The sequence below is a fragment of the Gekko japonicus genome, unplaced genomic scaffold (assembly GCF_001447785.1).
Source record: "Gekko japonicus isolate JY-2015 unplaced genomic scaffold, Gekko_japonicus_V1.1 scaffold1238, whole genome shotgun sequence".
In the NCBI taxonomy this organism is placed as follows: Eukaryota; Metazoa; Chordata; class Lepidosauria; order Squamata; family Gekkonidae; genus Gekko; species Gekko japonicus.
This window is the reverse complement of record NW_015163639.1, coordinates 201,469-216,035: the sequence shown is the minus strand read 5'-3', so window position 1 is coordinate 216,035 and position 14,567 is coordinate 201,469. Positions and strand designations below refer to the sequence as shown.

Here is a 14,567-nt window from a genome sequence, read left to right as displayed (position 1 = left end):
CCAGGTTCAATCCCCGGCATTTCCAGTTGAAAGGACCAGGTGATGTGAGAGACCTCAGCCCGAGACTCCGGAGAGCTGCTGCCAGTCTGAGTAGACAATACTTACCTTGATGGACCCAGGGTCTGATTCAGTGTAAGGCAGATTCATGTGTTCAATGCCTCCTTGAATCTCTGAAACCAGAAAGATGACTTCATAAGTTATTCAGTGGGCAGGGGGATGACATTTGTTAAAAAAAAGAAAGGCAACTTAGTAGCCCTTAAGGCTTTGAATTAAAAATGAGTCAACAATAGCTGCTTGTACTTGAGGTCTGGCTGGAATACATTTCCAGGGGTTGGAGGCAGGATTTTCAGTCTCCTTCCAAACTTTTAATGAAAACCATGCCACTGTCCACTTACAGTACAATCCCAGGGAGAGTTATGCCCTTGAAGTCGATGGGCTTTGAATGGTGTAACTCTGCATCAGTGTGTACCCTGGATCTCTGCTTCAGCCTCCTCTTCGGCTACAGGCCAGCAGAGCCAGAATGAATACGTGGAAGAAACCCCACCACAGAATAAATCATCTGAATGAATAGAAAACTGTATCCCTTTGATCCCTGTGCATGATTTATATAGGTAGCAGAATCCAGCTTTTCCTTGGCATAAGACTTCTAGTTCCTAGACACAGGAACTTTAAATACCAGGAACACACAGCCCTGCTTGCCTGCACCGGCTAAAACGTGCATGATCTTTGCATGTCCACTTTCTAGAAATTCTTTCCTTTCCTCGTCTTCTGCGTTTGGACGCGGAGGAGTTGAATCGGCATTTCCAGGATGTCTCCGCTGGAAAACAACAAAACAAAAACCCTGCTGCCCAAAGCTGTGTTCCGTTGATTTGCCTCTCAGGGTCCTTCATTATCTTCCTCTTCCTCTTTTCTTTATTTTTTTGCAGCCGCAACAACACCTGAACAGGAAGTGGATGCGGAGCTAGTGCAAGCAGCAGGCCAGAGTGTTCGGCCCAGCCTTGGAGACGTCACCGTCTCCGAGGTCACTCCAGATTCCCTTCTCCTCTCCTGGAGTGTCCGGGAGGGCAAGTTTGACTCTTTCCTCATCCAGTACAAGGATGTCGCCAGAAAGCTCCAGGTGCTGCCTGTGGATGGAGCCATGCGCTCTCTCCACCTCTACAACCTCACCCCTTCGCAGAGATATGAATTCAGCATCTATGGAATCTCTGGCCACGAGCGTCTCGGGCCTGTCTCAGTTGAAACTGTCACAGGTTAGCAGTGGTGTTCCGAGGGACTCTGCGGCTTCTGTTCTCTTGAACTGCTTGAGATCATCTTGTTTTCTTTGATTGCTTTCACAGCCTGTGCCATGTTCCTTTTCTCTCTTATTCCACTTTTTAAAATTTATTTAAACATTTCTATCCTGCCTTTCCTGTGGTTCAAGGTGGCTGACCGTAATAGTTCAAAACATTTTCAGTCCAAAGCAAAAATGTAATAGCAAACTCCAAATCTCTCCTCCCGTCCGTCCTTTAAAGATGCCTGCCAATTCAAACTAGGGACGTCAGCCTCCGGGTGGGACCTGGGGATCCCCCGGAATTACAGTTCATCTCCAGACTATAGAGATCAGTTCCGCTTTGGAGGGTGGACTCTGTGGTATTGTGCCCCACTGAGGTCCCCGTCCTCCCCAGGCTCCACCCCAAAGCCTTCAGGAGCTTCCCCACCTGGATCTAGCAACCCTGCCCCAGTGTTCCCTCTAAGCTGAGTTAGTGTGAGCTAGTTTTTTAGCCTCCGGCTCACACATTTTTGCCTTAGCTCAGGAAGGATGGTGCCAGAGCAAACTAATTTATGCAGTAGCCAAATCGCTCGCTCACAACTTTAATGGCAGTAGCTCACAAAGTAGAATTTTTGCTCACAGGACTCCACAGCTTAGTGGGAGCATTGCCTACCAGTGGTCAGGGGGACTTGGCAACCCTAATTAAAAACCCCTCAAAGGCCCTGGCAAACAGGCAGGCCTTTGCAGCGCCGACTACAGATCTCTATGGAGGGGATACCCCTCGCCTCCTCAGGGAGTCCCTTCCACAGATATTTGTACAGATATTTCTGTGTAGCCTTAAATAGTGCAGAAATGTAACCAGGGAAACGCTTCAGGACAAGAGGCACCGAATGGTACCTGTGTCTATAGCTGTGGTTTGTAAACTCAGAGACTGGCCCGGAACAACACGAGGAAGGATGGTGCCAGAGCAAACTAATTGATGCAGCAGCCAAATCGCTCGCTCACAACTTTAATGGCAGTAGCTCACAAAGTAGAATTTTTGCTCACAGGACTCCACAGCTTAGTGGGAGCATTGCCTACCAGTGGTCAGGGGGACTTGGCAACCCTAATTAAAAACCCCTCAAAGGCCCTGGCAAACAGGCAGGCCTTTGCAGCGCCGACTACAGATCTCTATGGAGGGGATACCCCTCGCCTCCTCAGGGAGTCCCTTCCACAGATATTTGTACAGATATTTCTGTGTAGCCTTAAAGAGTGCAGAAATGTAACCAGGAAAACGCTTCAGGACAGAGGCACCGAATGTGGTTTGTAAACTCATTACTTCTAGGCCTACGTGAACTGAGGGACTGGCCCAGAACACACATGGTAAACTCCTGTGGCTGTGAGCGCCAGGGGGGAAAGGGACGGGCGATCTGTCTTTCAGAAAGGCTTGTCCGCAGTTATGTTCCCATCAAGGAATCCTTGACAACCTTCTAAAAAATCCAACGTTCCCCAGAACACAGTTTGATCATAGGATTGCCGTTCCCCAGTTGGGGGTGGGGCTTGCCTGGTTTTGCAGGCTCTTGCCTGCCCCCGGCCAGCTGGCCTGCAGGACGAAATCCCCCCCATAGCAACGTCACAAAATGTGTCTACATCACCCAGAAGTGACATAGGCATGTGGGTGACGTTGGGGAGCGACGTTCTGGTTTTTGGGCAAACTGGATTGAGGGTGATTTTACCACAGAGCCCAAAAACCAGAGTGTCGCTCCCGACATGCCTATGTCAGTTCCAGGTGACATAGGCATGGCGCACGACATCACTTCTGGTGCCATCAGCATGTAGGGGTCGACGCTTCCAACTCCCGAACATCCCCCCCATGCCCCCGCCAGTGTCTCCAACAGACCTGGCAACCGCAGCTCTTGTCCATTAAAAGCTATGATGACAACCCTTCTTTTCCTCCAAACTCTCTCCTCAGACGTCAGAAGCTAAGCAAGGCTGGCCCTGGTTAGTACTTGGATGGGAGGCCTCCAAGGAAGTCCAGGGTTGCGACGCAGAGGCAGGCAAGGCCAAACCACCTCTGAACATCTCTTGTCTTGGAAACCCTACGGGGTCACCGTAAGTTGGCTAAGACTCGACAGCACTCTCCACCACCCTCCACCACCACCACCGATTTTTTCTCAGCTTCCTTAGCTCTCGGTTCTCTCCAGCAGGTTGCCTTTCTTCAGCAGTTTCTCCCCCCGCCCCCCCCCCCCGCACTCTGGCTCAGCTGTTTCTAATTTTTTTCAAATACATGTTTTAGGTTTCCAGCTCATGACAAGATCCTGCTTCTCTTTATTTTTCAGTTCCATTTTCTTTTTCCTTCTAGCTCCAGAGATATCCCGGGGAGAGGCTGCTGTCCAGCCCCGCCTAGAAGATCTCTCTGTCTCCAGTGTCACCAGCGACTCTGTCAGTCTCTCCTGGACTGTCCCCGCAGGGAAATTTGACTCTATCTTGGTCCAGTATAGAGATGCAAAGGGCAAGGCTCAGGTGCTGCCGGTAAACGGCGATTCCCGTAACATTACGGTCCCTGACCTGGTTTCTTCTCGCCGATACAAATTCAACCTTTATGGCATTTATGGCCGCAAGCACCTTGGTCCCATCTCCATCGATGCAGTCACAGGTCAGAACAATTGGGGTATTTGGTTAATGTAGCAGAGTTTTATCCAGTTATAGAAGCGTGATAACTGAGTGCAGTAAATAAATCTCCCAAGAAGTATATTGCAAAGAAGGTAAACTTGCATTCATTCAAGTAGATCCAGTTCACATTCAGGTTGCAGACAAAAGAAGAGAAAGAAGCCTGTTCTAAAGACTACTTTCCGATCACGACTGGCCACTCGTGGGAGTATGAGGGCACTGTATCTACAGGAGAGACCCGCAGAGACATGAGTCTCCATGGAAGGCCATGTGAAGAGAGGGAGAGGAGAAAGAGAGAGAGGAGGGGTCAGAGGGCAGCTCCCAGGTTAGGACAAAGAGAGGCATCCCCATTCATGGAGATAACACCTATACACGCTTCGCGTGAGGTAGCCCCCACCATTGTCCAGGTGTGCTGAGTCACTCGCTCCAACAAAAACCTCTTCTGAGGAAGGTTGGGATAAAAATACAGTAGGCAGGGATGGGATAGATAAAATTTGGGCCTCAAGCAGTGATAAGATGATACAGAAGTTATACAAAATGTTATTAGATGAACGGACACAAGAAGATACTCCCAATAATACAATGATAACATGGGCAAAGGATATAGGACACTACATAGATATAGAAGATTGGGCAAAAACATGGAAATCAATAAAATACACGAAAAGTACTAATTATAAGGAAAACATATACAAAGTTTGTCACAGGTGGTACTGGATAGCTAAATGTAGTCCATCCCTTTCTAAGAACTGCTGGAAATGCAAAAATAACGTGGGTTCTTTCTTTCACATGTGGTGGCGGTGTATAAAAATACAGGGCTATTGGATAATGATACAGAAGACAATCTTAGAAATAACGAATGTTAAAATTGAGTTGATCCCAGAAATTGTACTGCTGAATATGTTGCCCCTCTCCTGAAAAAAATTTTTTTCTGTTTGTGATACCAAATCAGGATACTCAGGATTCCTTTCTAGGTTATCCCATGAGAGCAAGAAGGGGTGTCAGGAGCAAAGTATTATGTGTCAGTAAGGGAGAAATATCCCTTCCTGTGATGGCTGCAGTAACACCTCTCCCCATTCCTTGTAATGTTTTTAATACAGCATCCATCTCTGTTCCAGAGTCAGGCACACAGTCGGAAGAAGCCGTCCAACTCAGGCTCGGACAGCTGTCGGCCGGTGACATCACTCCCGAATCAGTCCTCCTCTCTTGGACTGTCCAGGATGGCCATTTTGATTCCTTTATCATCCAGTACTACGACGCAGAGGGCAAGCCCCACGCCTTGCCGGTGGACGGGGGACTGCGCTCGCTGCGGCTCCATGACATGACACCCTCTCACAGATACAGGTTCAACCTCTACGGAGTCTCCGGCCGCAAGCGCTTCGGTCCAGTCTTCACGGAGGCTGTCACAGGTCAGCTGCAGCCCAGTGGTCTGCCGACCAGCTTCTTGTCATTGTCAATGCTTTTCTTTCTAAACCAGAAGGTTGTCCCTTTCCTTTCTTTTTCCAGGATGGGAGACCAGGCAGCTCTGTTGCTCTTCTCTGTTTTGGTTTTAGGCTGCTACCGGCACAGCACGCCATGACAGTAGGCCCATGTCCCATGGCATCATTCCCTTCTTCGTCCATACGGGTCATAGAAGTCCATCTTTGTTCCTCAATCTTGCAATATCACATTTTTCCTCCAGATAGTGTTCCGGACCACCAGGGGGGGGGCCTGGAGAACTCCCAGATTTACAGTTGATCTCCAGACTACAGAGATCAGCTCCCTGTGGAGAAAATGGCTGGTTTGGAGGGTGGACTCTATGGCGTTATATCTCACTAAGGTCCCTCCCCCAGGCTCCACCCCCAAATCTCCAGGAAGTTCCCGATCCAGAGTTGGCAACCCTACCTCCTCCACAGGGAATTTCATGGTAGGATTCTCAGGTCCCTTCTTCTCCCTGCAACAAAATTGAAAAGAAAACCAAGACGAAATCATGAATAAATCACGAAGAGTTTTCTACACACACACTGATTAAACATGCGACATCAATCAACAGGAAAATGTATGATGTACGGTTTTTTGTCGATTGACGTATGTTTAATCAATATGCATGTAGAAAATTCGTAAGTGGGGTTTTTTTCACGGTTTTGCTTTGGTTTTCTTGTCTACTTTCCGTGATTCTCTCGCTTGGTTTACCAAATTGAAAAGAGCACAATTAAAACAAAACTCAGTGGGACGGATCCAACCATCCTCCTTCCTCCACCCTCAGGAACATTCCCCCGACTCAAGCGGCTGTCAGTCCAGTGGAAGCGCTTTGGCACTTTCTGCTTTAACCTTCATCAGTAGTCGTTTCAAGTGTTCACTGTTTTCTGCCAATAATGTGATGTCATCTGCATATCTCAAATTGTTAATCTTCCTTCAACCAGGTTTCACTCCACCTTCATCTAAATCTAACCCAGTTTTTCTTATAATATGTTCTGCATGCAGATTGAAGAGACAGGGAGATAAAATACATCCTTGTCTGACACCTTTGCCGATTGGAAACCGTTCTGTCTCTCCATATGCTATCCTAACAGTGGCCTCTTGCCCAGTGCATAGGTTGCGCATCAAAACAGTCAGATGCTGTGGCACACCCATTTCCTTTAAGCCAGCCATAGCTTTTCACAACCCACCAAGTCAAAAGCTTTGCTGGTTTTCGCCTGACTTCCGGTGATGTCAGGGGGTGTGGCCTTATGACACACTTCCGGTGATGTCAGGGGGTGTGGCCTTATGACACACTTCCGGTGATGTCAGGGGGTGTGGCCTTATGACACACTTCCGGTGATGTCAGGGGGTGTGGCCTTATGACACACTTCCGGTGATGTCAGGGGGTGTGGCCTTATGACACACTTCCGGTGATGGCAGGGTGTGTGGCATATGCTAATGAGTTATGCTAATGAGTCCCCCTAGCTCTTTTTCTACTAAACGACCCCTGACAGTAACCAACGTATATTTGCAACTGATCTCTGGTGTGTCTTCCTTTTCTGAATTCAGCTTGAGCATCTGGTATTTCACATTCCATATACAGTAATGGTCTTTGCGGTAAGATTTTGAGCATGACTTTACTTGCGTTAGAAATGAAAGGGATGGTCCAATAGTTGCTGCAGTACTTCAGCAAACCGATAAGAGCCCTTTATTGTAAGGAACTCCATTCTAGACAAGATGGAGAAGAGACAGCACTCTAAAGTAGCTAGCCAAACTAGGGTGGATGGAGGTGCAGGAAAGCATGTCCCACCCTCATGGGTGCAAGATGGAGAGAGAAGGCCAGAAGGAAGGAAGATTTCCAAAAGGAGCAATTTGCACATCAAAGGGATAGCATTAGAGCAGTAGAAAGGAAGGGATGCACAGGCCCTACACCAGTTTGGTGTAGCGGTTAAGTGTGCGGACTCTAATCTGGGAGAACCGGGTTTGATTCCCCACTCCTCCACTTGCAGCTGCTGGATGACCTTGGACATGCTATAGTTGTTCCTCCTCCTCCTCCTCCTCCTCTTCTTCTTCTTTTTCCTCTTCTAACCTATCTACCACTCTGACTCTCTGTGGTCCCCCTCTGGAGCCTGAGGCTGAGAGACGGCGCCAAGTCTCTCTCTTCTAACAAAAACGATCCACGAATTGAAAAGCCCCAATATTAATTGCAACTCATGTAAAACCCCTCTGTTTACAGGCTAACCAGGTGCTTCTCTTAACAGGGTGTTTTGTGGGGCTTCTCCCCACCCCATCTCATCAAGGAAAGATTCCTACCATCAGAGCTGTGACTAAACATGGATTAACCCCCTGCCTCTTTCTTCCCCAGCTCCTGCAGCTGCTGGCCTGGTAGTTCCTCCACGGCCCAGTCTTGGTGAGATCTCAGCCTCGGATGTCACCGACACGTCAGTCCGCCTGTCCTGGAGTGTTGCGTCCGGGAATTTTGACTCCTTTACTATCCAGTACCGAGATGCAGAGGGCAAAGCCCAGATGTTGCGTGTGGCTGGAAGCTCCCGCAATGTCACCGTGTCCAACTTGGCACCTTCCCACAGATACAAATTCAATCTTTATGGCCTTGCTGGACGGAAGCGCCTTGGCCCCATCTCCACTGAAGCTATCACAGGTCAGAGGCCTCGGATTCCCAGGCAAGGTGGAAAGGCCCAGTCGTTTGGTGCCAGTTTGGTGTAGTGGTTAAGTGTGCGGACTCTAATCTGGGAGAACCGGGTTTGATTCCCCACTCCTCCACTTGCACCTGCTGATGTGACCTTGGGTCAGTCACAAGCTCTGGCACAGCTGTCCTTGAAAAAGAGCAGTTTGTGTCAGAGTTCTCTCAGCCCCACCCACCTCACAGGGTGTCTGTTGTGGGGAGGGGAAGGGAAAGGAGTTTGTAAGCCGCTCTGAGACACCTTTGGGTAGTGAAGGGCGGGGTATAAATCCAATATCTTCTTCTTCTTCTCTTCTTTATTGATTTATCCTTTCAAAAAACCTTCCCTGCCCACTTGAAAATCAGTGATCCTTGAAGTGGCCTTCATTCAGGGGACTTAGGTTTCATTTTAGAAGGATCCAGAAGTATTTTATATCCAGTTTTTTTAAAAAACATAGTCCCTGCAGACATTATTTTGTTTGTTTAAAATAGTTATACCCTGACTCCCCAAATAAATATCTGCAAGTCTTTTCTTTCGGAATCATGCCAAGGGAAGGGAACAGTTCACATCATGAAAGCTTTGATTAAACTTGGATGTAGTTCCATCAGCGCTAAGAAGCAGCAGCAGGGGAGGACCTCAGCCTCTATGCCCTGTTTGTTTGGCTCTCTGGGGCAACTGGTTGGCCACTGTGTAAGACAGGATGCTGGACGAGAGGGGTCCACTGGTCTAGGTTTGCCAGTCCCCTGGTTGGGGCAGGTCATCCTCCAACCAGGGGTGTGAACTAGGAGGCAGCGGGGCACGAACTCCCCAGATTTCCCAGAGGGGGCAGTGCCCCCGGGCTAGCAGGTTGCACTATGAAGCTGCTTAGGCTTAAACTGTGCAGTCTCATGTTCTCCTCATGTAAAGAGGCTTTGGAGTGTGCTTTCTGTCTCTGGGACTTTGGGACATTTGCTTGTCACCCAGGAGCACCCCTCCACTGCCTTGTCTTATTTTTTTCCTTGGGATCTTTGGAAGTTCTGCCTGAAGCCCCTACTTTCAACCTGTGGATGATCAAAACAGACAATATGTTGGAAGTTATTTTGGTATTCTGGGAATTGCAGCTTTAGAGAAAAAGAAATGGACAGGAGAGGAATATTCATGCCTTTAGCTATGTGTGTTGGGGTAGAGGGGAACAGAGGCCTGTTTCTTACCATTTCTGTTGGTTTCTTACCATTTCTGCTCCTGAAGCAGTGGGAAATCCATGGCAACCTTTAAAGGATCGGTTTATAGACTCCATTTTGGAAGAAAGATAGAAGAGTTCCAGTGCCTTTACAATGACTGGTAGATTTACAGTGGCTTTCTAGTGTGCATAAAGGTAAAGGTAAAGGTTCCCTTGCTCGAAGGCCAGTCGAATCTGACTCTAGGGTTGCAGTGCTCATCTCCGTTTCAAAGCTGAAGAGCCAGCGCTGTCTGAAGACGTTTCCATGGTCATGTGGCCGGCATGACTAAACACGAAGGCACACGGAGCGCTGTTACCTTCCCACCAAAGTGGTACCTATTTATCTACTTGCAATTTCTTGCTTTCGAACTGCTAGGTTGGCAGGAGCTGGAACTAGAGACGGGAGCTCACTCCGTCATGCGGCACCCGGGTCTCAAACTGTTGAACTACTGACCTTCCACAGCCTGCAGTTCCGCGTCTTAACCACTTGAGCCACCGCAGCTCCTCTCTAGTGTGCATATTACCCCTCAAAAAGTCAGTAAGTATTAGTAGGCTAGTCATACTGGATGAGACCAGTGGTCCACCTAGTCAAACATCCTGTCTCACAGAGTGGCCAGCCAGTTTCTCTGGAGAACCAGCAACAGAGCATAGAGATCAAGGCCTTCCCCTAATGTTGCCTCCTGACACTGCAATTCAGAGGTTCTCTATCTCTGAATGTGGAGTTTCCCTTTAATTCCCTTTAGTTACAATCAGGGGTCATTTCATAGAAAAAGAGCTGCAGGGGCTCATTAGCATATCTAATAGGCTATTAACATAATAGCTTATTAGCATATGCCACACCTTCTGACATCACCAGAAGTGATGTCAGAAGGGAAAGCAAAAGGGGGGGAGGCATCTTCAAAAGCCTCCCCTCCCCTTCCCCAGCCAGCCTGCCAAGGCGGGCTGGGGGGGAAGAAGCGAAGAGAGAAGGGGTTAAAAGTTTAAAACCCCTTCTCTCTTTCCATTATATTCTGTGGGCCATAGAATACAATGGAAAGATCTTAAAACTCCTTCTCTCTTTCCATTATATTCTGTGGGCCATAGAATACAATAGAAAGAGTTTAAACCCCTTCTCTCTGGAGTCTTTCCATTATATGGAGTGTGGGGTCGGGCAGCTGGGGGCAGGGCTTGCCGCCACCACCATTTCTGCCCACTCCTGGGCTGCCGGAGCGGTGCTCTGGCACGCTCCGGGCCCAATGGACCCCTGGTCACGATGGCTATACCAACTGATAGATCTGTTCTCCCATGGTCTCCAGAACCCAAATCTGTTTCTTGCCAGCCAAATCCATAAACCGCCACTATTCCACTCTCCTTTTGTACTGCCTCTCACCCTCAAGACTGGGCAAAGCAGTTTCGCCCTCCTCCTCTACCGGTGAGCATGAGTTGCAATTTAAGAGATCAGAACAAACTAACTGCCCATTTCCCCTGTCATGATGACCAGGGCAGTACACGGCTTAAGGGACGGGCGCTTTTTACACAGGACAGCCAGATTTACGGAAACCTCTGCCTTCTCTCTCTGTTCTAGCTCAAATGGAGGAGCCAAGAAAGCATCCCAAACTGGGGGACCTCTCCATCTCCGAGGTGACCAAGGACTCCGTCCGCCTCTCGTGGACCACCGCTTTTGGGGAATTTGACTCTTTCCTCATCCAGTACAAGGATGCTGAGGGCAGGCCCCAATCATTACCTGCAGACGCTGACTCCCGCACACTTGTTGTGTCTGGCCTTCTGCCTTCCCAGAAATACAAGTTTAACCTCTACGGCATTTCAGGGAGGAAGCAGATTGGACCCATTTCAACCGATGCTGTCACTGGTGAGTGCCCTGGATGGGACTTGCACCATAACCCCCTGTCTGGGCTTCCTCTTTGCCATTTCTGCAGTAGTGTCTGTGGATCACTTTTCTTCTGGCTCTACTTTGTATGTGTTTTCTCTCTGCCCTTTAAAGAACCCTGTCTTTCACTCAGATAGTTTCTAATGGGGAGGGGGGTTTCAAATGTTTAGAAATCATGAAGTGTGACCAGGTCCTGGTGGTCTTGAAAAATCCATCCTGGCCCTGAGCTGGATAGCCCAGGCAAGCCCGATCCCATCAGCTTACATGCATGGGAGACCTCCTTGAATATGTTGGGGAAAATAGGCGAAAAATACTTAAATATTCGGTTTGCAATGGATCTTTGCTTCACTGGAGAGGAGGCATTTCTTTCTGAGTAAAAATCTTTATTTCTAAGGGGAAAGGGTACACAGGAAACCTACAAAATAAAAGAGATACCTAGAACTACATCTTTACAGCTACAAACAGACAGACCACATGGTCACACAACAATGGAGATTCTTCTTTCCTCTTGACCCCTAGAAGGAAGTCACTTGATTGCATTAACCAATCAATATTACAAAACAGACTTTAGTTTTCCAGGGCTATCTTTCCTTTGGCTCTGTGCCAGGTTTCCTTCCGGGTCAGGCTAAACAAAATCCCACAAGGTAAACAACAGATTAACCCTATAATGACTGAATCTTAGTCCTTGCGACTCACATATTTCCAACAGAAATAACAGCAGTTGGGAGGACAGGGGCAGGCTTTATTCAGCCACCTCTCTGAATATCCTCCAGGGCCCCAGGAGAGGTCAGTCACCAGAAGTCACCATGACTTCCAGGTGCCCACCAATGCTCCCTCTCAGCTGTGGAGTCTTGTGAGCCAAAATTCTACTTTATGAGCTACTGGCATTAAAGATGTAAGCGAGTGATTTAGCTACTGCATAAATTAGTTTGCTCTGGAGCCCTCCTTCCTGAGCTAAGACAAAGATGTGTGAGCCAGGGGCTAAAACACTGTGAGCTAGCTCACACTAACTCAGCTTAGAGGGAACACTGGTGCCCACACACACACACACACCTGCACATATGAAAAATACAAAAAAGAAAAATGCACCCTGGACAAATGTGTTGAGAGCTGGGTAGGTTATGGGGGCACAACCAGTTGCTAGCTGCCATCTCTGAGAAGTAGAGAGGACCATATCTCAGTGTCAGAGGACATGCCTTGCATGCATATCTCCCAGAGTTTGCAGGCCTCCACACAGGGAGCTACATATGTTATAATGTCAGTGAGCAACATGATGAGGCTCAGGGGCATATAGTGTACTCCAAGAGTAGCAAATGATATAACCACCTTGACGACACTTTACACACACAATAGGCAATGTGAAAGATCTCTGCCTGAGGCCCTGGAGAGCTACAGCCAGTCGGAATAGAGCGAGGATCCCCAACGTGGTGTCTGTGGGCACCATGATGCCCGTCAACATCTTTTCTGGCACCCAGCAAGTGTTTCAAGAAAGTGGGTGTGGCCAGGTAGAGCTCCTGCCCCACAAGGCTTCTGATTGGTCACCAAGATTTGATTGGCTGTGCAAATATAAATAGCATCATTTCAGCGGCAGCTGCCAACACAGTATAGTTTACTTCTCTCACACATTCCTCCTTCCCAGTGTACTTTTTTTTTTTTTTAATACCCCTTGTTCAGGGTTGAGAGTGGGTCCCAGCCCCATGGCAGTGCAAAGGGTCCCAGAATGCCCCAAGATTCGGCAAGATGACTCCTGCCCCCCCCCAGCCTGTACAGCCCCCCCCCCAGTCTGGAGCTCACCTGGGAACAGGGGATTGTAGCAATGGCAGTCCAGGCTATCAGGGAGCTGGGGAAGTGAGGCGGGAGCCCCAAAACCATTGTGGCCCCAGCCCAGGCTGCCACAGAGCTGAGAATGCCGTTGGGGCGTAGGAATGGGCACAAACCAGCTCACGAACTAGAGTTTGTGATGAATTTTGGGCGGGCACATGAACTTTCCACAAACTTTCACGATGTTCATGGCGGTTCGTGCCAGTTCATGAATGGATACAGTTCCAGACAGACGGTCTCTACTCAATCTAAATGTTTATTAAACTTCAAAGCAATGGGGGCGGGGGAGAACTTGGAGAGCATGTAGAGGAGTATCCAGGGGAGGTCCCCGGCGACTTTGATGCCTCTAGCTTCCAGAAGATCCATTCTGTACACTTCCGAACCTCCTGAACCTGCGCCTGTCAGAATGACCACCTGTCATTTCCCCAGAAAGCAGGAGCGATGTGGGTAAGGGGTGAGTGGAGGGGCAGGGCACGTGGGCTAAATCGCCAATGGGGAGACAGGCCAGGAGGGCAACGGGTGAGATATCCAATGGTCGTTTGGGCCCAGGATAGGACTAGGCAGGTGACAGGAGGAGTTGAGGGGGCTGTGACAGATGGGGAAATAAAAGGAAGTCCAGAGAAACAGGCTGGGGAGAAAAAAAAACTGGTGGTCCTATGCTGAGAGAGAGTCATGGCCAGTCGGGGAGGAGAAGGAACAAGGTGACACAACCTTCTTTCCTCCCATTCTGAGGCCTGGGGACTTCCCTCTGAGCAGCAAGCAAGATAGGGGAGTGCTGACCATCACAAGGCAAGCGGGCGAGATCTCACACCCCTCCTCTTCACTGCAGTTGGGCTTTCCCTGTGTATATGACTCTGCCTCCCATGGCAGCCATTTTGTGGCTTTTCCCACCACCCTGTGACGGAAAGGTGCCCTCCAGCTCAGACAGGTTGGGAACCCCTGGAGTAGAGTATACCAACCTGGACAGACCAATGGTTTGCCAGTATAAGCAGGTTCATGGGTGCCCTCCCATCTCTGTATTTGGAAACACTTCTTGTCTTGCCATCAAGCTATTAAAGACATGGGACTTCTGCCAGGAGGAAGCGGTGTTCTTAATTTTATCAAAATCTTCCCCCCCACCCCACTTTTGTGCCAAGGTGGTTAACATCTAATGATAAACGAAAGAAAGCAGTCATGGGATAAGAGGATGGGTCCTCTTATGGATTAAAAACCGATTACATGACAGATCCAGGTGGTCAGTCGTGATGGTCTGAAGCAGTAGAGCAAATTTAGAGTCCAGTGGGGCACCTTTAAGACCAACAAAGACCACGAAACCTTGAATAAAGCTTTGTTGGTCTTAAAGGTGCCACTCTAAATGTCATTAAGTGACAGGAAGCAAAAAGTAGGACTAAACGGACAGTTCTTCTCACAATGGATGGAAGTGAGCAGTGGGGTCCCACAAGGATCGTTATTGGGGCCAGTATTATCTATATACTAATACCAAAGTCGCCCCCTGGTGTGTGGATAGCTAAATCCACGCACCGGGGGCACCCGGGGGGGGAGGGAGAGTTTTGTGCACACGTGGGGCGGTCCCCAGGTGTGCACAAAAATCTAAAAAGTTTAAAAAATATCGGGGGGATACTTAAATCCCCCCCAAAGTGACAGAGCGTCCCCTGCGCATGC

General features: G+C 48.8%; 1 protein-coding gene across 1 annotated transcript in view; it reads left to right on the top strand.

Moving 5' to 3' along the window:
- The window catches only part of TNXB (tenascin XB), a 141,602-nt gene that overhangs the window by 74,919 nt on the left and 52,116 nt on the right, over positions 1–14,567 (top strand). Inside the window, exons 29-33 of the mRNA XM_015407589.1 lie at positions 927–1,250; positions 3,591–3,884; positions 5,017–5,325; positions 7,728–7,997; positions 10,782–11,066. Of these exons, the coding sequence (XP_015263075.1) occupies positions 927–1,250; positions 3,591–3,884; positions 5,017–5,325; positions 7,728–7,997; positions 10,782–11,066 (1,482 nt within the window). The remainder of the gene's footprint in view (positions 1–926; positions 1,251–3,590; positions 3,885–5,016; positions 5,326–7,727; positions 7,998–10,781; positions 11,067–14,567) is intronic.